This window comes from Gymnoscopelus braueri (assembly GCF_963280865.1).
Source record: "Gymnoscopelus braueri genome assembly, chromosome: 11".
NCBI lineage: Eukaryota > Metazoa > Chordata > Actinopteri > Myctophiformes > Myctophidae > Gymnoscopelus > Gymnoscopelus braueri.
This window is the reverse complement of record NC_137613.1, coordinates 20,462,840-20,489,445: the sequence shown is the minus strand read 5'-3', so window position 1 is coordinate 20,489,445 and position 26,606 is coordinate 20,462,840. Positions and strand designations below refer to the sequence as shown.

At 45.9% G+C, this 26,606-nt stretch overlaps 2 protein-coding genes across 12 annotated transcripts in view; both read right to left on the bottom strand.

Annotated features, from left to right (window-relative positions):
• macf1a (microtubule actin crosslinking factor 1a) overlaps positions 1-26,606 on the bottom strand; it is a 301,232-nt gene that overhangs the window by 131,244 nt on the left and 143,382 nt on the right. For all 11 annotated transcript variants that reach the window (XM_080442895.1, XM_080442891.1, XM_080442892.1 and 8 more), the window contains 15 exons: positions 11,888-12,054; positions 11,514-11,626; positions 8,841-8,947; positions 7,922-8,041; positions 7,177-7,272; positions 6,242-6,369; positions 5,932-6,025; positions 5,156-5,310; positions 4,484-4,796; positions 3,992-4,120; positions 3,755-3,832; positions 2,666-2,827; positions 2,217-2,321; positions 1,483-1,578; positions 1,129-1,254 (listed from right to left, as the gene is read on the bottom strand). In XM_080442895.1, coding sequence (XP_080299021.1) covers positions 1,129-1,254; positions 1,483-1,578; positions 2,217-2,321; positions 2,666-2,827; positions 3,755-3,832; positions 3,992-4,120; positions 4,484-4,796; positions 5,156-5,310; positions 5,932-6,025; positions 6,242-6,369; positions 7,177-7,272; positions 7,922-8,041; positions 8,841-8,947; positions 11,514-11,626; positions 11,888-12,054 — 1,989 coding nt within the window. The remainder of the gene's footprint in view (positions 1-1,128; positions 1,255-1,482; positions 1,579-2,216; positions 2,322-2,665; positions 2,828-3,754; positions 3,833-3,991; positions 4,121-4,483; positions 4,797-5,155; positions 5,311-5,931; positions 6,026-6,241; positions 6,370-7,176; positions 7,273-7,921; positions 8,042-8,840; positions 8,948-11,513; positions 11,627-11,887; positions 12,055-26,606) is intronic.
• LOC308094839 (uncharacterized protein) lies at positions 16,883-18,615 on the bottom strand (the record flags this gene model as incomplete). The annotated part of the gene is made up of 2 exons (XM_080441665.1): positions 17,618-18,615; positions 16,883-16,942 (listed from the first exon to the last, which is right to left on the bottom strand). Exons 1-2 carry the CDS (start codon positions 18,530-18,532, stop codon positions 16,883-16,885), a joined length of 975 nt encoding a protein of 324 aa, XP_080297791.1. The 5' UTR covers positions 18,533-18,615.

Sequence of the window (26,606 nt, the reverse complement as noted above, 5' to 3'; positions counted from 1 at the left end):
GAGCTGACGGGGGGCTACAAGCTTAGCTTGTATCAACCTGGAGTGTCGTTTTTGACCGAATGGGCCTGTGGGACACTGCGACGTGAGAGACTGGACAATTTTGGATGGAGGCTTTCCTGAGCTGAAGATTTTCTGTTTTTCATGTCAAAATGTTTTTGAGGAAGTTCTCCTGCGCACAGGAGCGCATGACATTTGGTTGTTAAATGCTGTTATTAAATGTATCCAGTCATTTTTATGAAGTCGCCCTGGAGGAATGATAAAAAGGGGGCTGCAGCTGAATTTTCCTAGTGCAAGAAAAAGAAACTCTAGGTTTTTCGCATCTGCCTGGATGACGTTTACTGTTCACATTATGCATTTTTTTGTTTTCTGTCTCGCAATCTCAAGAGTTCTTTAAATGTTTAAATCAGGGAATGTCATGGAAATTTATAAAGAAGTAAACACTCTAAAGAACAAACCAATGTATACAGATATTGCCTTTTAAGTTTACCGCAGTCTGTGACTCCACCCTGCTTCTATGAGACTGGCTGGCACCTGAATTTAAGTAATGCAAACAATGTGTATTGAGACTGTCTGTTCTCACCGTCTTCTCGTGTCATGTGTTAATGAAGAAGGTGTCAAATTTGACTATGAAAGTACCTTGAAGAAATTGGGTTACACCCCACCCTGAAGGGGTGGAGACTGGGTGAAGCCTATTTAAGTATGTGCTGCCCATTGCTTTGATTGAGTCAGCTAGTATGTACCATTGATGACATGTACGTTGGCTCCACTGTATTATAATACCTTTAAACTCTCTCATACTTTGGAAATGTAATTCTTGTCTGTCTCATCATTATTGTGTTATGAGTGCTCCAAACAGATTCTGCTTTCACAGTTGTTAGGGGTCAAGTGTCTCGCTCAGGGACACTTTGACACAGACTGGGCAAGCAGAGAGTCGAACTGGCGACCTTCCGATTCGCACTCAGCTACGACTGCCACAAAATGAAGGTAATTGTGTTAGTTGTGCTTGAGTGCGTTGTACACATGCTATTATCACAAGCGAGTGTCTCGCCTATTAGCTATTTAGACCAAACACAGAGCTTTCAGAGTTTTCTCTCAAGAGATAAGGCCCAGAAAAAGAAGGACTCATACCATAGAGTCTTGTAGCAGGTCCTCCAGTTTGCCCAGTCGGCTGTTCTTGTCACAGGTGTACTGTCTCTTGATGGAGTCCTGGAGCTGGCGCAGGTACGACTCACAGTCCCGCGAGTCATTCATGAACTGTCATAAAGAGAGAAAACAGTGACTGTTAATAAAAGAAAATCATCGTTCTCAGCCTACAGGATTGTGACTTGCATGAGGGTTCTGATGACATCAGAGACCAAAAAAACAACTTTAATGGTAGAATATACTACATTATGAGCTAAATTGGAGTCCCACTGCTGAGCCAATGGAAAATCATGATGTGTCAGATGGTTTTGCTGAATAACCAATGACAGTGGACGTTACCTGGAAGTAGGCGCCGTTGTCTTTAAGGTGTTGTTCCACACATACACACAGCTCACGCACCCACTGCCACTGTGTCTGCAGGGCGGCACTGTACGCCTGGAAAGAAATAAAGGCCAATGAGAACAGATGTCTAAAAGGTGTGTTTGAGTATATGCTTCAACCCCAGGCTTGAAGGAAGTAGGTATGTAATTACTTATGTATGTATTTCTTTTTCCAAATGTATTTCTTCATAATGCCAATTCCCTGATTTCCCCCACACACTTGTGTAATCCTTCTTTTCGCCTGCCAGTGAGGAGCTTCAGCAGGAGGACACAGCACATGCGGAGGAACACCCTATTCCTCACAGTTCAACACCTCTGCTGGCACCCTGACCAACTTGTAGGAGTCACCAGCACCGCGTCAAAGAAAACCCTCCCTTGCCGACTTACCTCCCACAAAACACGGCCAATTGTGTTCTTTGGAACATCCGGCCCAACCGGATGCACCGCAGAGGAATCAAACACCTAGTCTCTGCGGTGGAACTTAACCCCTGCACCACCCGAGCGCCCCCAAAGGAAGTCTGTACAATTTGTATAAATCTCAATAGACAAGACAACAGGTCGGAATGACAAATGGAAATGCTGTGTTTGAGGCATTATATACCACACACGACTCACTGGATGCAGAGAGGCAACAATCGCAAAAGGTCATTCTGACCAATCTAATAACAGCAGGTGGCTGCTGAGTAACCGTACCTCCACAGTCTGTTTTGCCGGGTGGTTCTCCAGACACAGGCGGTCGGCCGTTTCCTGGAGCGAACGCATCACATCCTGTTTGTCGTCCAAGTCTGACCTCATTTCCTGGGTAGAGGAGAGATGGAGAGGGCTGTTAGAGAGGAGGGCTGGGGTTCTCGAACAGAACGTTTGCATTTGTTTGTGTATCACAATTGTGGGTGAATTTGAAAACATTCATCCTGATTAATACTTTGTTGTGCACCAGTGTAGTGCTGCAGAATTTTCGGCGCACGACAGCATCGTGCGACGAGTATAAATGAAGCATTACCGTTAGAATTCACAGGGAATTCTGATACAGTATGAGTCAGTAGAACACCTTTTTGACTGCATTTCAATTTGTGCGCTGTGTGTGTGTGTGTGTGTGTGTGTGTGTGTGTGTGTGTGTGTGTGTGTGTGTGTACACCACTCACGGTGTACATGTCTCTCTTGGCGAGGATGTTAGTGTTGTGATGGCTCCAGTCATAGCTGATCTCCTCCTCCTCTCTCTCGTTGAGCCAGATGAGCTCCTCTGTGCAGTGAGACACGAACTCCTGCAGGCTCTCCAGGCTCCGCAGGCGCCACGACGAATGTTCCTACGACAACAAGACAAGCAATCACCGTCATCACACCGACCAGCAGGGGAGAGAAGGACAGAGGGTGAGAGGAATGAAAAACAACAAGATGCTAGCATTTCTGCTTGGTCTATTTTTATACTTTCAGAGTTAAATGAACACCCCTGAATTTCATGTGTACTGTACTACTCATCTAGATATATCTCACATTTAAGTATATTCCTATTAACTGGCTTAGTGCAAGACAGAACTGGACAGAGTGAGACAGGATACGGGAGAGAAAGATGGGAGTGTAAAAAAAAAGCTGGTAAAAGGAGAGTACATGTTTATGGTCCCTGAGGGGTCCTTTGGTACAATTAAAGTCTTGTAAAAATGTCACCAATACTGGCCATTTCATTGTACATTAAGTGTTTGCCTGAGGCTTTAAGCAAGACCTTGATTCAGCGGCTGAATTACTACCAGCTTCATTGCAAGGAGCAAAATAGCAAGGAGTGCAAAGAGTCAAAGACACATGGAGACTGACAAGAGACGGAACAAGATACTTCTGTGTCCCTACAAAGGGACAGAGAGAGAGAGAGAAAGAGAAAGAGAGAGAGAGAGAGAGAGAGAGAGAGAGAGAGAGAGAGAGAGAGAGAGAGAGAGGGGCAGAAAAGCAGGTGCATAATGACATGTATTTAGCATAAACCTCCCTGGCTCCTTCACACATAACAGGATTAATTAAGAATGGGGTGAACTAGGGGTACACTACACACACATACACACACTCACACACACAAAGAGACACAATACAAAAATATCACATGCACGCACGCGCGCACACACACGCACGCACTGAATGGCAGTCTGCATTAACATACAGTAGTGTGAAGTGGACCAAATCACAGCCAGTGTAAAAAAGGTAACAAACGCACGCATGCATGCAACAGACACACACATACACACACTGACCAGTAGTTTGTAGTACTGGTGTTCCAGCTTGGCCAGGGTTTCTGAGTAACTGCTCTTGAAGTTAGGAGACACTCTAGCCTAGAGGACAGGAAAGCAAACACAGTTATTAACAAACACAGCTCTCTGCACAACACTGTGTGTGTGTGTGTGTGTGTGTGTGTGTGTGTGTGTGTGTGTGTGTGTGTGTGTGTGTGTGTGTGTGTGTGTGTGTGTGTGTGTGTGTGTGTGTGTGTATACCTCATAGTTACGGGCTTCCTGTATGCTGCCCATGAGCTCCTCCACAGCGGTGTGGATGGTGTTCTGCTCCGTCAGGTTGCTCTCTACAGAGGGCAGGTCTGCCCCCCACTCAGCCCCCTCCAACACGTCCTGAAACACCCACACACACACACACACCCCGAGAATAAATTAAGCTTGATTTATACTTTATATATATATATATATATATATATACAATCTACGCATTGTGAGCTTGTAGATCGGTCATTTTCGGCATGCCACACTGTCGTACGACAACGTAAAATTAAGCATTAGGCTTAACTCTCCATGAACCTGCTTTTATTTATTTATGTGTCTGGTCCATTCTTCCCTACAGTTTATGGATGCCATTCCTAACCCTTGCCTCTATGGATCCCTCACTACATATTTTTTTCTCTCCCTTCACCTCTTCTATCCCTCCCGTCCCATTCAATCTATCCATAATCTTACTCCCGCCTGGCACCTCAGTCTCACCTGCGTCTCCTCCACCCATCCCAGCAATTCGTAGATGAACCTCAGGCTGCCTTCGTCCTCCGACGACGACATGGCCACCAGCTGGGAGCGGGCCGTGGGTCTGCGGAGCAGGGCGGCCCCTGCGGCGCCCACGACACCCACGGCCACGCCCAGTAGGGTCTGCCCCAGGGAGAGGCCTCCGTCGGTGGGCCGCTGGCCCGTTCTCTGCTCCCCCACCACCATGGTCCCCAGCGCCTGGGAGAAGTGACCCTTCCTGTAGACGCTGGAGCACTGGAGCCTCAGGGAGACCAGCTCCTCGTGTAGACAGGACACTCTGTGGGAGGAGAGCGTTGTTACTGGGTAGTACTGGTCAAAAACTGAACGGGCATGTAGTAGTGCAGTGACAAGGACGCAATCCCCTGTCGGCTTCCCTACCTACAAAAACAGACAATTGTGCTCATTGGAGGACCCGGTCAAGCCAAGAGCACTGTGGAGGAAACAAACGCCATTCGCCACAGTGGTGGGTGAATACTTTACCCCTGTGTCACCCGGATGCCAAGGACTGAATCCCACCAAAGGCCTTGTTTGTGAAAATCTTGTTTGTGAATAAGACGCTCAAGACCATTGACCTCTTCACCCCATACTGTACATCCGTCAATACAGTCTGTCTGTCTGTCTGTCTGTCTGTCTCACCTGAAAGCCAGCTGGTCCACCTGGTAGTACTTCTCGTCTCGGAGGACGCTGAGGTCTGTGTTGAGCTGTCTGAGCAGGGACTCACAGTCCTGCAGGTAGCACGCCAGCTCTCTCTCACACTGCACGCCCTCACCACTCTCCATACGAGACATATCCTGGGTGAATGGATTGATGCATCCATTAGTGACTGATCCCTTGAAAATGGACTTTGTTTGTTTGTTTGTTTGTTTTTTTGATGAGTTGGAAGGAATTATTTGATGCCCAAGACTGTTGTTTGTCTTAACTTGTGTATCTAATTGACCCACTCCCAGATTCACACTGTTGTAGACTGTTGGGTTTAATCGGGCATGAAATTAAGTTTGAATCCTCATTTAGATTAATTGAATTCATGTTATTATAGCACATTTGGGGCATTTACGCTCTAACAAAGCATTAACATAAACATCTACTCCTTGATGTCTGCGTTGAGTTCATTTCAATGTGTCTTGTATATACAGTAACCTGTATGTAAAGTATGTGTTTCTGTTCAGTGAGCCTTGCAGTAAGACAAACATCCCAGTAGGAAAACATTATAATGACATTTCATTTCCATAAAGCCTACGTACTTGAAGTGGGCCTAATGTGTGCAAAGCCAAATGATATGCAGCAGTCTTTGTTTGTAATATGTAGTGAGTCATTGAGAAAATGCATGCAAGGGAGAGGAGATAGAAGCCGTTCTCACAGCTGCTAGTGAGTGAGTGAGTGAGTGAGTGTGAGTAAACTGGTTCAATACTCACAGCCTGTAGTGTGTTCTTAGCCAAGGTGAGTTTCTCTTCACAGTCCAGAGCCAAGTTCTGAACCTTATTAGCCATCTGAAGTAGAAGCTCCAACCTGAACACACACACACACACACAACATTGATTTCTTTCTGAACTTTGTTGTTGTTGTAAAATTCCCCATATGTGATTGTTACCTAACAGTCATTTAAGCACTATCGTTAACCTCACGCTCAACATTAACCTGATAAGAAACCATTTCACAGGCTGTGTGTGTGTGTGTGTGTGTGTGTGTGTGTGTGTGTGTGTGTGTGTGTGTGTGTGTGTGTACCTCTCCACGGCAGGTCTCAGAGCCTTCTCTCTGTCCAGCATCTCCAGGATCAGTTTCCCCCACTCCTCCTCCAGGTCATTAGGATGCAGTCCCTGAGGAAGCTTGATACGACCAAACTCTATCCATACCTACGTACACACACAAATAATGATGTATTTGTATGCAGAACTAATTGTACAATTGCATAATAAGCACAACAGAGCTACATACAGACATGAATGCAGACACAGAGAGACAGACGCACATACACACTATATGACCTCTATTATGTAAATAGCTCAAATTACCTGGGATTCATAAATTGTATATAATCCATATACACACAATTAATATATGCCAAACATGCTATTATACCAAACTGAAAAGGCAAATTGACTATTCTAATTCAACTGCCCAAAACTGACCCAACACACACACACAAAATTGGATTATGGCAAAAAAAAAGAAATGAGCGACATTGCTCCATGCATACACAGATTACACACAAAGGCCCAGTTATATGCGATGATTAAATGTTTCTGTGATTTAATGTCTGTTCCCAAAGAAACATTCTCACACCGACAACCTGCCGGGAAACAGCGGAGGATAATAATAACTACTGTATTATTAGCACCACCATGGTCATGGCTCTGGGCTTGTCACACAATCAGCTATTGATACAAACAACAACTACAGTATACAGTACTGTAGCTGTAGGACAATGATGTTCAACCACAGACACTGCTGATAAATACCCATGACACACTGCAAGCCCTGCGCATGGTGTTTGTGTGGCGCCAAACCCCAGGTTAGCTTTTATTCAAACCTTTACCTCCCCCCACTGTCCCCTTTTTCACCTCTTCTCCTTCTTTCCTCCTGGCCCCTTCCCTCATCCATCCATCCATTCAATGCTCCCTCCCTCATCTATTTATTGGTTTCCTTCCTCCTTAACCTACCTCGAGTACTTTGTAGAGGTGCTCCACGTGACTCTTCTCCATCTCCTTGGCAGGGATCTCGGTTTCTTTGAAATGGACGTACTCGTTGTAAAGTGCCTATGGGGGTGATGGAGGAAAAAGGGGAGAGAGATGAGGGTATGGAGAGAGAGAGAGTGACAGGGATAGAGAGAGAGAGAGAGAGAGAGAGGGCGGAAGAATTAAGGAAATAAATAATAGGGAGGTGTAGGAGAGAGCGATAGAGAGGTTATTGATGCACAGGGTCAATATTACCCTGGACATTATCGTTTAAGTTCAAACAGAAAATCATTAGCCGTTACTGTAGCTAAAAGCTTTGTAATCACAACGCCCCACTCTGGGAGACCATGGCCTTTTACGGTCCTCAAATCAGAGAGAAAACCTGGACTGATTTGTTTCATGTTCTCACGTGTTACACGTGGCAAATGCATTATTGAATGATCTTAGGAAAATGTCTGACGACAGTATTGAATATTGGTAATTGCATCTGCCAACCATCATCGGTAGCTTCTGCCCAAACAAATACTAATGGAGTCCCCCACCACCCGAATATGAAGAAAGAGCAAAATGGCTGCCATGTGTACAGTATATGGTCAATTCTTGGCCTTTTGTTTCTCTCCAGTTACAAAACCATAACAGTAGGTAACTGTTAGATGCAGTTAGACTATGACAGCATTCCTTCCGTCATGCCCCCTATCGTAGTTCACAAGCCTTCCTCTCTGTCTCTCACCTTGAGCTCCACAGGGTTTTGTGGGAAGTTCTTGTTGGCCATGAGGGCTGTGTGCTGCCGACTCCACTGGAGCAGAGTGGAGAACCTTGACTGGTACTCTAACCACCGCTGATCCACCTCCTGTGAGGAGGGAGAGAGAGAGAGAGAGAGAGACAAGAGAGGGGAATAAAAAGAGGGAGAGATTGAACAGGGAAAGAGGGGGGCGAGGTAGAAAGGAGGACAGAGAATGCAAATGTGATCTACTGATATTTCTGCGGTCCGTCACGCCTGACAAATTCATGCATGTAAAATGTAACAAATTGTCCCAGCTTGCATCACATGTCTAACAGCTATTCCATTATAATATAGTTAAGACTGCTGCTCAGAGTTGTTCATGATATTCACTGGCAGTGGGAATATGTAACGCATTTACACACATTATTGGTTTAATCAATTGCCAATAGGCTTAAATATAGAATTTAAAAAGCATACAATTTGCCTGAACAATTACCATTGTTAGCACTGGAATCTACAGCATTATAATAATGGCTGTTTTTCATTTGTCAGATGTGCTGCTACATCAAATAAATATTCACACATGCAGCGTTGTTTGATATTCAAGATATGCGGTGTATTCCTTTTTGTCTCCACTCCAGACTCAACTGTGAACTCGGATGATGGGAGCAGAAAAGAGCAGCCAAACGTGAGTGGAAGATGAATGTGAAGAAGAAAAAAAATTATAATAATGTATGTATGCAACAAACCATAGAACGGTACTGAATAGAACAAAATCCACACAGGACTGGCACTTGTGTGCATTGAATAGCGGTCTATTACAATGAAAGCGGAAGAAAAAAACGGAATGTTGTGTATGAAAAAGAATAAGTGCAAAAGAGGATGAATGTGAAGGATAAATGCATTAGGGTGGACTGTGGCGTACATGTGCAGCGATGCCCTCTCCTCCCTCAGGGATCTTGGGGAAGGCATCATAGATGGAGGAGACGTAGGTGATGACCGACTTCTCATCTGGAGAAGGAACGTCCACATCTGACGGACACAGAGAGAGAGAGAGAGAGAGAGAGACGGGGAATGAGAGAGGAGGAGGGCGAAACAAGAGTAAAACAGAGACGAACAGTAATTGAATCAGGATTATTATTGGTTGCAGAGATGATCATTTATTGGATAGAAGGCACTCTGTGTTCTTGCTGCTTGTAGCTAAGTCACTGTGTTATTTATTACCCTTTAATAAAGCGAAAGCCGTGTGGTTAGGGCGTGTACAACATGGGCTTTAATGCCTGACAGCTAGTCCCCGGTTCGATTCCTGGCCCAGCCGGACCATTTGCTGCTTGTCACTACCCTGCTCTCACTTGTGTTATTAGTGTGGTTGCCCTAACAGGGCAACCAGACTATAGTAATCCTCCAGCTTTATTATTCTTCATGGAGATAAACTTTAGTTTAGACCGTCTCTCCTCCCACAGTTTTTATTCCCCAATGTAGTGCCATATCTCAAAATGACCGTCTTGACCTGGAATCGTGCGCTTGTATTTTGCTAAGAGATTGGTTAAATAGTTTAATTGATATTGATTTATTAGTGCATTAAATGTCCCCATCCGCTTCAATGAAAAAGTGCAAAAACTCAAATTCAAGTATTTTTTTCTCTGAAACCGTAAGAGCTAGAGTTACCAGATTTGGAGAGGAGGTTCATAATTTAGTCCAAAATTATTGAAAAAATAATTACACTAATCGGCCACATGGTGGCGCTATAACAGCCCCCTTTACGTTTTGGCCTATAACTCTTGAACCGTAGGTCGTAAAATCAAAATTTCTTTTTCCCTAGATTCCTTGGGTCATGACGCAACTCCCCATATAGGCCACGCCCATTTGCGTCAGGATAGATTTTCCGCCATTTTGAATTTTCTTCAAAACACACTTTTAGCTCCTCCTCCCATATATTTTGTCCAAATTTCACAAAAATCGGTACACATGATCTCTGGACCCATGCGATAAACATATCCAAACGGCATTTTGATATTCCTTACCGTTCGTCCGTAATTGGCTTCCGAAGTTAGTGGGAGGGGCCCGTTTTATCAAAAATGCCAAAAATCACAAACAAAACGTCCAATCGATCCCAAATTTTAATCACATGTCGAGGGTGGTTTACTCAACAAATCCCCAAAATAATTTCCACTTTGATCCATAGGGGGCGCCACAAATGCTCAGAATGTAACCGTTTGATGCAAAAACCTTATTTTGGGGGGATCAATCCTCTCAAAATGAAACGCAAGTGATCTAAGGAGTTACGTGACAATGTAATTGGCACAGCCTCCGACGGTATTCCTCCCAGCGTATTCCTCGAGTCCCGGCGACAGCGACCCGCGACTAGCGTCGGTGCAACCACACTCTGCAATTGCCCAGAATTGCGACGCGTCTAGTTAAAATTATTATTATAATAATAAAGTGATGTCCTGGTGTGGCGATAATTGCAACAGTAGTACATAATCGAAAGCTGGTCGGTGGGCGTACAGCAGTTTTGTTGGAGCTCAATGTTACACATGAGCAAGGAAACAAGGTGACCTATGATCAATATGTGATCAACGTGATTCAGGGCATACATAATGAATGAGCCTATGTGGCAAACTGTAGCTAGAGTGAGCACACAGTGACAGAGACTGAGAACAGGAGCAAAGGAGGAGAGAGGAGAAAAAATAGAAGGGAGCAGTCTCATAGTCAACCACTTAAGCCCTGTAAGTTCTTTGTTGTTGTATGACGTAAAGCGAAAATAGCCAATCTACATGATCACAACATGAGTTTGTAGATCGGCTTCTCTAGCTATTTTTGAAAATGTTTAATTAAAACATATTTTTATAAGCATTTTTGGAAATATTTAGAATTGTTATTGCAAGGCTTTCTTATTATTATCATCATCGTCATCATCCTTTTTGTCCTGCCTATAATGACAGGCTCAAAATAGGGATGCCAGGTTGGAAGTAGTTAAAATGACTATCTATGTGTGGGAGATACCGTGGACAGCAAGTCACTAGAGCCGCTAGATAACGATGTTAAGCCCCTGTAAGCTGTCCTACACTAATGTAGATGATCAGAGGATAAGTGTCTCGCATCAAAGGGTGTTTCAACGGTGAGAAAATGACTTTGACAACATATTAAATGCATAATCTTGTCTGCAGCCAGCCTTAGTGTCCATCCCTTTGGGATAAAAACCCCTCCTGTTCTCTGAACACGATTATGTGCTTTCATTTCCCTCCCACGTGCCTTGTGACCCTATCTGACTGACACGTTTACTCTCTTTCCTGTTTAGAGCCATGCCTTGCTTTTTCCATGACGCAGTAAGTTGGTAAGATAACGATATGCGGTCTTATTCTGCTATTCTGTATTTATGAACTACTGGATACAAGCAACAGGCCAAATGTAAAATAAACGTACTGTAAAACCAGCCACCGATAGCATCGGCCAAACCGATATATCACTCAGGCTCTAATTCTATCTCAGCAGTTAATCAGCCAATCAGTCGGTCAGTCAGTCGGTCAGTCAGCCAGCCAGCCAGTTTGCAGTCAGTCAACCCAAGCCAGTCATCCAGGCATCCAGTCAGTCTCACCCTCAGCGTCCAGTAGTCTGGTTACTCCTAGCGACTCAGCGATCTCGAACGCCTGCTCCAGGTTGTCACGGTTACTCTGCCGAGACACCACCTCCATGTCAATCAGGTCTGGCCTGGAGAACATAGAGAAGCATAGAGGTCAGCTTCAGGGTCTCTCTGTGTGTGTGTGTGTGTGTGTGTGTGTGTGTGTGTGTGTGTGTGTGTGTGTGTGTGTGTGTGTGTGTGTGTGTGTGTGTGTGTGTGTGAGTCCATCCTCCAACCTTTATCCACATTGAAGTGTGTGTGGGTGTGTGTACATTTATCTGTGGAGTAAGGTATTTAATACACTGTGTGTGTGTGTGTGCGTGCGTGCGCGTGTGTGCGGGCGTGCGTACCTGTATCTGTGCAGCAGGGCGTTGAACATGCGTCCATTGCTCCAGCAGGAGGTGAAGTTTGTACAGCGGAGGCCGGGGTAGCCCTCTGTTGCCTGTTGGCTCCATAGCAACAACTTCTCCTTGGCAGTCAGATCCCCTGACTCCCCACTCACATAGATCTCTGAAATCTGGAGAGAGAGAGACACACATTTAAGGTCAAATATCTGCAGCTGAGTTTACACACAACACACAACACACACACACACACACACACACACACACACACACAAGAATATGGGGAATTCAGCCCAACCACAAAACATGTGCGCCAAACCAATCTTGTCACATCACTATTATGATGTAGGTAATACTGCACATCAATCATAGTAATAAAACTAAACTGCAAAATGTGGTGAAACCTTTGCCAATGCACGCGCACGCACGCACGCACGCACGCACTCACACGCACGCACAGTGAGTTTGCAGAAACAGCCTGTCACCGGTGTTGTATGAGTCAGACAGAACCTCAACTAAGAGGCTTTGGGTTTTTTTATTAAAGCTGTCGTCTGTCTTCACATCTCTCATCTGTCAAATAAATAACAACCCTTTACCATTGTGTGTGTGTGTGTGTGTGTGTGTGTGTGTGTGTGTGTGTGTGTGTGTGTGTGTGTGTGTGTGTGTGTGTGTGTGTGTGTTCACTGGGAGCCTTACTACATGGAAAGTGTGTGTGTGTTGTGTGGCAAGGGTTTGCCATGCTTTCATCCATAGTTGTGTGTGTGTTTGAGAGAGGGAGAGTATGTTTACTTGTGAGTGTGGATCAATATTCTTCCGCTCCATCATTATTCTTCCAACAGTCTAGCCGTCTCATTAGCTAGTTTTCTCACAATCTCTCCATCCCTCTCTCTCCTCCAGTCTCCCTTCCTTTGATCTGTCTCTTTCGTTTTCTTTTGTCCTTATTCATCTGTTCAGATCCTGACAACTGACTCTCATCCTTCTTTCCTTCTCTGTTGACTGTCCAAGTCCTCCTGACCACTGAAGCGCTATATGCCTATACTCCGTCATAGTCATGGTTGACCGTCATGGTCAACCAAACAGACACTGACCTAAAAGCAATTACAGTTTTTTCCCATTAACCCGTTAAAACCGGGAAAGCATCTGTGTCATTTTATATTTTAGCTATATATAACAACAGACACTTTTCAGAAGGATTTAGAACATTAGAACAGCTTGCAGATCTGCTATTTTTGAACATTTTAGAAAAATATGTGAATGAGGGAAAAAATACATTTTTATACAAATCTGCTCTTCTGGGGGGTTCCTGGCACACAACATCAGTTCGGGGGGGGGGGTCCGTGGCCAAATACATATAATTTTGGGGGTCATTGGCACGAAAACGTTTTAGAAGGCATTTGTAGAATCAGCCTCAGGTCATGGGTTATAAATGGGTTAAACTACAGGACCAGTGGACCATCTCGTCTCCACCTCACCCTGTCTGTTCCTCTCTTTAATTCCATTTATCCAGTGTCACAAAGTCAGGCTGACATTTATGTGCAGTAACTGGTGGCACCAGGCCCTGTGATCAGTATTCGTCTGTTATCCCTCGTTCCCTTTTCTTGTGTTTTGTACTCCTCCTTCTCCCGCTCCCTTTGTCTATCTCTCTGTGTGTGTGTGTGTGTGTGTGTGTGTGTGTGTGTGTGTGTGTGTGTGTGTGTGTGTGTGTGTGTGTGTGTGTGTGTGTGTGTGTGTGTGTGTGTGTGTGTGTGTATCTCTGTCCCTTTGTTGTTAAAATAACAGTATGTAAGTCTGGTATATACCAGGGGACTGCAGTAACAGCCAAAAGACAGACAGACAGAGGGAGAGAGGACAAGAGTAGTGAGGCTGTCTTCGCAGGACAGAAGGAAAGTATAGTGTGGGTAGGAGCCGGCAGCATGCTATCTATGGGTGGTATGAGCTTCCTACCAGTAGGGATGATTAGAGGAGAGGTCATACAGTATAAGACGCTGAGCCCTATAGAGTCTGGCACAGTTCCCCGAGACCGTGACTGTCCACTGTAGCCTACACTGCAGGCCACATACACCCCAACGTCCATATGGCCTGACAGGATACATGCAAGATGCAACCAACTGCCTATAAATGGATCACTGGCTATGGCACTGCTACTGCTGCTACAGTATGTGGTTTGAATAGAAATGTATGAGTGGGCACCCTGCTGGACTGGCTTTCCTTAGCGTGTTGTACGTGTCCGTGCATTGCACCTCAGACCTCATTCTTCACGCTAATGATGATGGAGTATCACCAGTAAACCCCAGGAATCAGCTAAACATTCACAAGTCGCTTCTAACCTCACCTTCAGTGATAGCTTATCACCAACCATTTGGTGTTGCGCTCCGCTAGCATACTATACTGAAAAATATACCTGCCGAGATAGTCAGACCAAGTCAATGAGATACCTAGTAACACACATATTGTCACTTCATTCATCTGGTACAATGTGCAGGAAATTGGTCATATTGTTGCAGAAACACAAAAAAGCTACAGTAACACAGTTAAGCTCTTGGTCCAAGTTCAAAGTGGGAACATCTTAGTCTTAGTTGGGGTAGGTACATAAAAACCCATTAAAACCGGGAAAGCATGTGTCATTTCAAGATTTTTAAAAAATCGTGAAATCTTTCAATATATGTATTTTTAAAGCTAACATTTTTTTACTCAACTATTTGCTTCTGGGGGTCCCTGGAACAAAATATTTTGAGATGGGGGTTCGCAGCCAAATACATAATAATGTTGGGGGTCCTTGATATGAAAAGGTTTGAGCACCACTGACATAGCAACATAAGCTTTTCAGAAAACTGTTAGGATTTAGAAGACATTTGTAGAATCGGTCTTAATGGGTTAAAGCGAAGAGACCGCGTCATCTCGCAGAGCCAAGTGTGACACTTGACATTGCACAGAAGAAACCACCAGCTATGCAAGGACATCAAACATACCAATTTGCAGCCAGACTGAATGAGTGATTATGGGATACACAGACAAAAGATGTGGACTGCCTCACAGTTCACAGACAATAAGGGGACATGTGGGACAAATATAATGTCCCTAAAGACTGTCATCAAACTGTCTGCGTCCACGGTAGCACATTTTTGGAAATAGTACCAGACTCGCTGAACTAAATATAAGAAATGCTACTTTAACCACTTTAAGCCCTATATACTTCATCATACGACGAAAAGCAAAGATATCTACTGTACAAGCTCACAACGCGACGTGTTGTGAGCTTGTAGATCGCCTATTTTCACTATTAAAAAAATAAATAGATGCACTAGCTGCCCCCACCTCCCCAGCTCAGGGGATGAACCAGCGCCTTTTAGAAACATGTCCCCTTTGAAGTCACTGCAGGAGAGAAAGAGAGGGAGGGTGGGAGGAGACGATAACAGAAAATGGAGGATTGGCTGGTGGGGGCGGTTAAGAGAAGAGAAGGGAGATTAAAGCGATGGAACAGATGGATGTACAGAATACTTCAAGAGGGAAGGAGCATGGGATTCTTATCAGAACAAACACAGCCACATAATGACATTTCCGTTGTCACTGCACTTTGCACCCATGGCATTCAGCTGAGATTCTTAACTTATTTTATTCTTCTGACTTATTTGCATTTTCATCTTAGCTCTTTTGCACACTGTTGAGGGAAGCGGAGACTGCAAGAATTTCAACGACTGCGATGTTGCTGTCAGCTGTACATCATTTGCATGTTTATGAATAAGCACCTTGAACCTTAATTGTAACAACTCGTTGTACACTGGCATTTGACTGAGATTAACTCTTTTTCGATTCTTGCATTTGGAGCAGCTTGGTACGAAATGGTACGTACTCTACATACAGCAAGTGCAGTATTGGACTCTCCATATCAGAAATCAAACCAGCAACCACTAGACATCCTGACCTCCTTTCCTGTACCTGCCTGTCAACACAGCTGTCAAGAGAGTGATAGATGGTTGGACGGATAGGCTAACAGATAATAAGATGGATGGATGGATCAATGGATGGATGGGTTGATAGATCATAGATGGATGGGTCGATGCATTTCAGATGTAGCTGTGTGTCTGATATCCCCTTGAGACTCAACACATCAGCCATAACGTTGATGAATGCGCATTTCAAATCCCTAATTATTCAAATGAGGGTCTTCACTGTACACACACCATGCCTGACATGTAGATACATCTGTCTCAACACACACACACACACACACACACACACACACACACACACACACACACACATACACACACACACACACACACACCAAGAGCTACACTGTAGGCACACAATTTCACATGTTCATACATCTTTCTCATGACAGACGTGCATGGCACGCACGCAAACACATTACAAAAAAAACGTAATAAACTATCGATATTGATCGCTGCTGCCCGGTGCAAACACTCCTAAAGAAGGGTCTCTGTGGACCTGATAAGTACAGATAGGTATGGCTCAGTGTGTGTGCATGTTATTATGTGCCCTTACTTTCACATGACTCAGCAGCGAGGGCTACCGTAAATGAGACATGAAACAGTAATGGAAGCTGACATGACGTCACATTCTATGTACTGCATAGCACTATCGTCCTGTACTGTAGGAGCTCTCTGACACACACTGGCAGATGGTGTTGCTGTCCGCATTAACTCATCATCACGCCTTGCATTACTATCACAGTGGCTCCTGTAACCTGTTTCAAATGTTAACTAAGGGCTAGAGATGAGCCTTGACTCAAAGGCTGTCTCTCTCGATCGTGTGGCTGGCAGATAAATGTGAAATAGGGCTCTGAGCCTCATCTAGGAGGGAAATAATGAGTAATGCACAGAGAGAGAGAGAGAGAGAGAGAGAGAGAGAGAGAGAGAGAGAGAGAGAGAGAGAGAGAGAGAGAGAGAGAGAGAGAAGGCAGAATGAGGTGGGTTGAAAGAGGGGGCAGAGAAAGGGAGGAAGGGTGAAGGTATTGAGGGAAATAGTAAATGGAGGAGGTTAGTAAGCGAGGAAGGAAGGGAATGAGGGAAAAAGGAGGGTACGGAGACACAAGAAGAGCTGTGGATGTGGGAGGAAAGGAAGAGAGGAAGTAAGGAGAGAGGGCTGGGAGGGAGATAGGAGCCAAGTAAATGGAGCAAGAGAGAGAGAGAGCGAGATGGAGTCCTGTGTTGTGTTGATTAGGCTCAGGGGACAGCAGCAGGAAGGATGGAGAGAGAGAGGGTGCCTTCTGCAGGGCTGATAACAGCCTGGACACGCGAACACACACACACACACACACACACACACACACACACACACACACACACACACACACACACACACACACACACACACACACACACACACACACACACACACACACACACACACACACACACACACACACACACACACACACACACACACACACACACACACACACACACACACACACACACACACACACACAAATCCTTCATTAGCGTAGATGCAATGTGTACAAAAACAAAACTTCAGAGCATTCATATACTGTACGTATGCTTAACACACACGCACGCACGCGTGCAGCTAAACGATTCTTACCATATTCCAATCCACCTTTCTACAATGGCAGGATAAGAGAGGCAGATAGAGGGAGGAATAGTAATGGAAAGAGGGAGATTCAGTTAAGTAAATTAAGCTAGATTTAGAGAGAGAGAGAGAGACACTGAAAGGGGGGAGGCAAAAGGAGAGACAGACAGAGAGAGACCAGACCTGCGGCAGGAGTCTCACAGGTGCGAGTTGTTGTGGCGACAGCGGGCTCTCCATCATGTCTCCATCCAGTCTCTCTGAGGAGCTGCTGGTCAGCCCTCCCCAGTCAGTCTGACTTGGAGTGGTGCCCCCCGTCTCCGGGGAGGTCAGCGGCAGGTCGCTGCCGTACCCCGACTCCAGCAAGGAGGACCCCGGTACCATCAGGGCCGCCACGTCCAGGTCAGGCCCCTGTGCCACCGCGGTTTCGTGACTTCCCCTCAGGTTAAAGGACACCGGGGTACTGCTGGCGCCGGCGTCCATTTTGTCTCGCCTGCTATCCTCCTCAGAGAGTTGGACTTTGAGGATATTGCCGGTGACGGGGGACAGGGTGGGGTGGTGGGAATGTACGTCCACGTCGCTGTCGCTCTCTCCTCTATACACCGGGGAGCCGAAGTTGCTGGGGTACACCGTCCGCACCACGCAGAGTTTACCATCCACCTCGCGGATGTGGACCACACCTTTGTGGTCCCTGTCCGGAGGGGCGCTTGCCTCCTCTAATGTCCCCTCTGTCCCCCCTCTGCCCCCGGCTTTTTTCACCCTCACTCCGTCCTCCCTTGGTGCTACGGCCTCTCGTGGGCCCTGCCTCTTTTTCTCCTTCTTCGGTCGGAGGATCCAGGGTTTTTCCAGGACACCCTGGACCTTCTCTCTGACCCGGCAGACCCTCCCCCCACCCGGGGTGGTGCTGCCTGGGGCTGATGCCGTGGTCCCGGCCTGAGGGGAGGCGGTGATGGTTTGGCCGGGGAGGCTGGAAATGTCTACCGAAGCACTGACCGTATCCTCCTCCCCCGGGAGGCAGAAGACTCCCCGCCAGGCCGGGCTGGGTTTGGGGGAAGATTCGAGAGTCCTGCTGCCTATGCGGAGGCCCATACCGGGGGCCATAGCGTCCAGGGCACTAGTATTACTGGGCAGCAGAAGTTTGGAATGACCTGACTGAGTATCGGCCAGCTTGGCTCCAGCTGCTCTCACCTTCTCCTCTTCCTCCTCGTCGTCTCTTTCTTCAGGCTCCTGGCTCCTCAGCGGTTCACTCTCCTCCTGCTCTCCCGTCTCTTTTTTGTTCTTCTTCCCTCTGCGCTTCCGTTTGAAGCGAAGGCGCCTTTTTGGCGAAAGGGGCGGGGCTCCAGCGAGCCCCGTCTCTCGAGGAGGTCTGACGCAACCCATAGAAGACCCCATGTCTCTGACCCACCTGGAGAGAAAGGCAGGGTCCTATTCAAAGTTAAAGTAAAGTAACCGATGCAAAGTATTGGTCAGTCAATCCATCAGCGAAGGCAATGTAAGGCTTGTTGATGTGTGCACGTCTGTTCCAGGCGTGGGAGCGGCCCGTTTTTTTTCTTTTCTCAATCCAACACAAGACGGAAGTTCAAGGGAAATATTCAGATAGGCTGGCGAATGCAGGTCCTGCATTAATGTGACAACCTGAGCACACACAGCACGCTGTTAGCGATAGCCGCTTGAGATCCAGTTTCAGTGACAGCTTCGCAGATGAAAACAGATGGTTGAAAGATACTGGGAATAAGCTGTCACAGACCGAGAGACAGAGAGAGAGAGAGAGGGAAGACCTATTATTTTGTGGAGGCAGTTACTGGTTGAATCTCTGGCCAGGTTGCTGCAGACTTGCGTGTCACAGCTCCCCTTCTCTCTGTCCTGTGCTCTATCCCCCCCGCCCCCCTCTCTCTGGCTCTGTTGCCTCTGCCTCACACAAGCAGTGCAGCGGCCAGCCCCACTCTCACTCTCCCAGGGTATTGCGGTCTTGTCCGTGTAGATGTGAGTCTGTATGTGTATGCGTGTGATTGTGTGTGTATGCAGAATGCTGGCTGCTTTCCTCTGACAGACAACTTAGTCCCAGAAGGCTTGTGGTGTTGGAGTCAAGGACACAGGGACTCACCGGTCAGCCAGCAAGTCACATGACAGAAGAAAATAAATCTTGGCTTGGGTGACGTGGATGATTCATCACGGGGGTTTCTGGCAGGTGAACTGTCATCGTCACTCATATAAGTCAGTGTGTCTGTGAAGGCTGATGTGTGTGTGTGTGAGTGTGTATGTGTGTGGGAGAGAGTGTGTTCATGGAGAGAGAGAGAGAGCGCGTCCAGTCTTATTCAGCTCATTAGCGAGGCATGGGATATTGCACACAGAGACTGCAAGGGGATGTCTGACAGGTGTGCACATGTGTGCGCGTACGCGGGCGGCAGGATATCCGGCAAGGTAATGGAATCAATAGTGGTTTCGTCTCCATTCCAAACTCGACAGTTGTAATTCCTCCGAAGATTGTGAGAAGGGATGTCGGCCACATTGCTAACACAACACACACTTTGCACATGCCCACACACCACACTATGCAAGACACACAGATCCATTACACGCATGCACAGCACACACTAGACTAAACTACACACACTCTCACACAGATAATGTGTGCGACTCAGTCAATGAGCATCCCGGCCACAAATTGAGAAAACAACAACAACGCCGTTCATTATTCCATTATCGGCTCACCGCGAACTAACAAAATGTGTTTGTGGTCCCAAATGTCACCGTCATTCCGGGGGTGTTCTCTATCGGCACTCATCTTTAGTATCCATCCATCTTCATCAATTATTGATGACTCCCCACTACTGAGGCAATGTTATTGCAGCATTAAGAGTCAAGTATGATCCCCACCAGGAGACAGATCGTGAAACGTCAGAGGCCAGATATTATCTAGCAGTGCTGCTGAAGGCTTGCATCTTGTTGTGGTGCTACAGTAGGTTGTAGTAGTGACGATCGCTGACGATGGGTGTCAATATCTCTCGTAGTAGTGAGGCGGTGTCTTGTTCTGCCGAGACAGCAGACTGGGCTCGTCCATATTGGTCGTGGGTGAGGGAAGGATAGTGTGCCGTCAGCCAATGCTGCGACAGCTTGCTGGAGAGTCGGCCAATACTCCCCCGACAAAACGTGCAGTCGGTCAGAAGAGTCCCAATCCGACTCCTGCCCCAGTGTTGCCTCCGTGTTCCTCCCGCTTCTTTTCCTGTTCATTAAACAGATACAGCTCAGGATGCGTTGAGCCTTGGGAAACTCTATCTTGTGTGCCTGTGCACATGTTCTCCACCAGGGCACTGTGGTTGGTATTGCATTGGAAGGCTGTGGAAACCTCTTGAGACGAAGAAGATTAATGGTAAATCAAGAGTCAGAGCCGCTGGCATCCAGCTCCCAGAATGACAGAAAGAGAGGAGATGGTGATTAAATTGTGTAAGATGATAAACCACAATCCTCAAAATGGCTCCATACAAACAACCCAAAAAATCTTTTTTTTGTGATCAAGGACCATGGGATGGAAGGACAGCGCCTGTCTGGTGTATTAATATCTGTCTCTTGGTAACGCTTTAGTCTGTATCTATCTCAGACAAGCTCCACCTTAAACTCCCCAGACAGCGTGGCATCACATGCCTCTCCCCTGGATACTGGCGCGGAGATCCACCCCGTCGGCGACAGTTCGTACTCCCTGAGGGAGTGAGGGGGACAGCTGGGAAGTGTAGTCCTGTACTGTCCAGTCGTAGGCACTGTGCCTCCTCTTGTCCGTCTCTCTCTGTCGACCGTTCATTCAGACTCTAGCTCTCCCGCAGCTGGTGCAGTGCGACGATGCAACTGTCCTACAGAATTTAAACCACCGTTTGCAGAGGGTATACACATAATCCCACTGTGTCTTTACAGACAGGACACAAAAAAAGGACACGGGACACAAAAAAACAGCAGGCGGGAGAGGAAGAAAAGGAGGACAATCCCAAAGGCACTCCCTTCTTTCTCTCGTTTGCTCTCCTCTCGTCTCTTCGCTCCACACTCTCTCTTAATAGATCCTCAGGTCTGCTGGTTCTAATTAGAGAGAGGCATCTGGGGCAGGAGCTGTGGCTGGACGCAATGCTGTCTGGAGGCTCAGGAAGAGAAGAGCGAGTTTGGAAGCCGCTATAGGGAGGCAGGCATGAGATCTGGAGTCCAGATAAGGATCCATATGATGGGAGAGATATCCGTGGTCAAGGCTGGCGGCACTGGATCAGAGCCAGCTGGGATCAGTGTCCAGTGAAGGGCAGCCCTCGACGGCAGTCCCCAAGTTTATTTTTTGTGTGAGTCCTTGGGAGATCCTAGAAATCTGTCTGCATGCATACAAACTACAAAGCAGTGAAGAGGCAAGCTACAGGCGGGCTGGGTTCAGCGAGTTCACACCCCACGGAGTCTTAGAAGGCAAAGGCAGGGATGGAGAGTCGAGGAGGAGACAAGAGAGGAAGAAGACGAGGCTGTTCCATTTAGAAGTGGAGAACGGGGCTCCGTCATAGCAGGGATGGACTGATCCGATTGATATGCTCTTCCCTGGTGAGACACAAAAAGTGTGTGTACAGCTTGTCGAAACACAGTATGCATGTGTGTTTTCTGTGTGCCTGCAAGGCTGGGCGGTCCCCTGATCAGCTGTGTGCAAGCCCTTCTGCATGTGTGTGTGTGTGTGGTGAGGCCCGCAGATGAGGAGAAGCCAGGAGCTCCAGTGACAGCAGGAAGCCTGTACTCGTCTCTCCCTTGCTGGCCTGTCTTTCCTGCGGTTTATCCCTCTGCCAGGCACCGGCACACAGAGAGAAAAGCTTTTATCTCCTGTCGGCTGCAGCTTCACACTCTCTACTGCTCGATCTTTCTCGCTCTCTCCCACTCTCTCTCTCTCTCTGCCCTACCCCTCCCTCCTTCACTCGCCCTCCTCCTATCCGCTTCCTTGTTACTGCTACCCCCCTCCCTCGCACACTCGCTCTCTTGGCTGCTTGTGAGCAGTTCTCTATGCCTCGCACATGCACACCCAATAGTACACACACACACACACACACAGACACACGTGCGCGCCTGCGTGTGTGCATGCACGCATGCGTACACACATACAGAGAGACACACAATTGACCCAAAAGCCTTGCTGAAAGGCAGGCAGCTACAGTGATGGAGGGAGGGAAAGAAATCAGACTGTTGCATCTGTGTGCAATACTAACAGGAGGGAGAGGACATTGATGTCACTCCATCTCCACACACACACACACACACACACACACACACACACACACACACACACACACACACACACACACACACACACACACACACACACACACACACACACACACACACACACACACACACACACACACACACACACACACACACACACACACACACACACACACACACGAAGGAGTTTTCCTGGTGCATATGGGCTTCACACACATACAATATGTTCTGTTGCACCATCAATCAGTTTCACACACTAGGGGGGAGTAGCAACATACAGACAAAAATAGATCTTATACACATACAGTATATAGGTTTCCACCCACCAGCACTGCATACAGCTCTACGGTGTAGCTTCAATGGTAGAGCATGGTGCTGTCACTGCCAGGTAGAGCCTCATATTCCACTGGGACATTAATGCTATAAGCCAGCGATACACAACCTATGGGCCGCCATGGTATTGTAAGTGGGCCCCTAAATCATTTGTCAAACACTGATTTTAATTATAATGTTACAAACAATAATATAAAAATAATAATAAATAGCAACTTAAAAAGTTTACTACGCTGGTTCCATTGATTGATCATTGAAATAAACATGCTCTGAAAATGCATGTGCCGTGTTACAGTAAGTGGTCAGATGGGTGGACCATGAAAGCTTTCAAGATTTTCAAGTTGGCCCTGCCCTGCCCTGATCCAGAAAAGGTTGAGAACCAATCCAATCCACTTATGTATAGAGCACATTTAAAACAACGTTGAGCCAGTACTGTACACTCAGTAAAACTAATATTATACTAAAAAATATTAAGATTAAAACAATAAACAGGGGAACAAACGCATAGACCCTCTATGCGTTTGTTCCCATAGACACATTGCCTAAGGGAAACAGCAACTCTCAGTCTAGATCATCGAAAGCCAAGGAGTGCAAGTGAGTTTAAATCACATTTGAAATGTGGTTTAAAACACAGTCAAAGTTTGAGAAGCTCTAACATGGGGTGGAAGGTCGTTCCACAGTTTGGGCACAACAGCGGAAAATGATCTATCCCCCTGTTCTTCAGCCTTGTTTGTGGGACCAGAAGAAGTGACTGGTGGTCAGTAGACCTCAAGACCATTGTGGGGTGTTTGGGAGGTAAAAGCTCTGATATGCACCAGTGATATGTATGCATTTATACTATTAGTAATACTACTGGTGCTTTTGGTGTGAAGTGTCCACCACATTAGCCTGGAAACCAGACGAATCTGCAACAGCAAAAAAAAAAATGCCCTGGGCAGATTGGTCTGGCACTCCTCGGTTTGAAATACATTTCACGTTGTGGGTGACAAATCAGAGCCCACTATTCAAAGTGGGACATTTTTTGCAGTGACCTTTGAACCCATTTGTAACCGCCCCTTGGAAATGAATCTTCCACACCGAAGTTCCAGACTAATATCTACGCAGTGATATTAGTCTGGCCATGCCAGGCTATACCACCACATGGCATATTGATGTGTATAAATGGGGAATCTATCTTCTCTCATTAACCAAAAGGGCAAAGAAATCATATGCACGCACGTGCACAACAGGCACTAATCAGCTCCCCCAGGCTTTCAGCCTGTAAGCCATTATTAGCTGGGGTATTGTCAGGCCCAGTGCATTTATTATGAAAACATGACTGGTTGGATTGTCACTCAATCGTACATCGTATTATACAGTAGCTAGCTACGGTACATACTTTAGCTTGTTTCTAGCAAAAATGACCTAAAAGAAATCGTACGATTCCAAGGTCATGTTATTCCAATATTTTCATTGAGATCCTGTACATTCCTCACCACATCAACAGGAAATGGTGTATACTGTAATACGAACAACCTCAAAGCACCGCAGAACACGAGATTGAATTTGATTAAACTGCTGGGGATTAACGGGCCAACAATCATTGAACGTGTCTCTGAAAGTGTCTCTCCTGATCCAATTTTCATTGCTGGGAAACCCCGTGACCAAAAAGAAATGTATGGAGAAAATAGTTTCAGACTGAGGAATGCTTTCAAAAGGAACCAAGAATAACCATTGGTTACACTGTTCACATTTTGTCTGACATTCTTTAACTCCCACACTGGTGGATTGAAAACTATTTTTCCACCTCCTCGAATGATCTTTTGTCAAACCTCAGTATATTAAGACTTTATTCAGGTGGTGTGGATCATTCACCATACCAACCATTTGGATTTTCTGCTGGTTAGCAGCCATACTGCTGTTCAAAAACAAATAAACTGACTTTAGATTTGCATTATATATAAATTATTTTAGCCCTATGCACTTTCATTTAGCAGGTAAATAGGTTTTACTGTAAGCAGTTGTTACATAGTAATAACACTGAGCTGAGCTATTCCTAAATTAGCACAAAGAGGCCATGAAAGCAGTGATGGATTTCCTCTTTAGGTTCTTACCAGGTCAGGAATCTAAAGCAGATAACTGGTTTAACCAATCACAGAAAGACACCATTCACCATTCAGGAGGCGGGTCTAGTGATTGGGGGGGGGACTGAGGATTTCCAATAAATCATTACATCAGTTATAGTGGGTTAGCTAGCAACACCTGGTGGCTGGTTGGCGCAATTACAATCTAGTTTATGGTCGCTTAGGGCAATTGTTGCATGTTGCAAATTAATTAGCATCACTGTGGGGCATTCCAGTAATGTTATAACAGTTCTGCTGACATGCTAAAACCTCAGGGACAGAGAGGGGGAGTAATGTAGATTACGAGAGAGAAAGAGAGACGGAGACAGAGTGAGGAAGAGATACAGACTTGAGAGAGATAAAGAGACAGATTTATATATTGGGGAACAGGAAGCAAATGCGTGGCTGAGAGAGATTCTAACTATTATGACGAGTCCTTTGATAAGTCGGACTGAGGACGTGAGGGATTCATTCCTCCAACCAGCTGTACCCTCTGGTTGCTAAAGGCCAAAAACCTTGACTCGTATGACAACATCATTATCATCACAATCAGCCCAGAACGACTGACGAGAGCAGTCTGGAAATAACCCTTCAGACCATCCCACTGCCCTTCTGTCTGATGACTTTCAACAGTACAATGCAATTTGGGAGGGGACAATTAGGCTTCATTAGAAAGTATGCAGGGAAGAGGGAGAGAGGAGAGGACTTGCAATAGAGGCCATAATTCTTTCACCATGTTGCCTATTCTATTTTCATTATTTCATTATTCTATTCCGTGTTCTGGTTTCACACACTTATGACACCAATTTAGACATACACTCTACTATCTGGAGCAACCAAGTGTGAAGTCATTAAGTGTAGGCCTATAGTAAACCAAGAACAGAGTATGTGCTTAAGTAATTAGAAAACAAAAAAAACAAGCATGTGCTACACAGTAACTAGGGCTGCAAGACACCATCAACCATCACCAGCCAAATGGTTTGTAACGTAGCCCACTGAGCCACCATGATGGCTGCCCATCAGACATCTGAGGGCTCTTAAAAGGCCAGGGCCCCTGCTTCCCTTCAGCCGGGGCTTGTGAATGCCCCTCAATTCTGTTCCCCACTTGTTTAGTTTTTCCTCTCCCTCTAGTCTCTTTTGGCCCCCGCTCTATCTATTAGGACAAAATAAAATATCACAACATTCTTGACCAAATGCCTTGATATATACGGAATTGTGACGATAATATACATTTATCTTTTTAAATTTCAAAAATTATGGAATTGGCAGACATACAAGCTCAAAATGCATCACGATGCGACGCATTGTGAAGCTAATTTCATGATTTCTGAAAACTTTTTTGAAAGTATAAGGTTTAAGTGATTACAACCAGGAATACACAACTTTTGCTATATCACAATATTACAAAGTCCTAAATCCCAGATAATATCTAGTCTCATATCATGATATCGATATAACAATTTCATATATATATATATATATATATATATATATATATATATATATATATATAT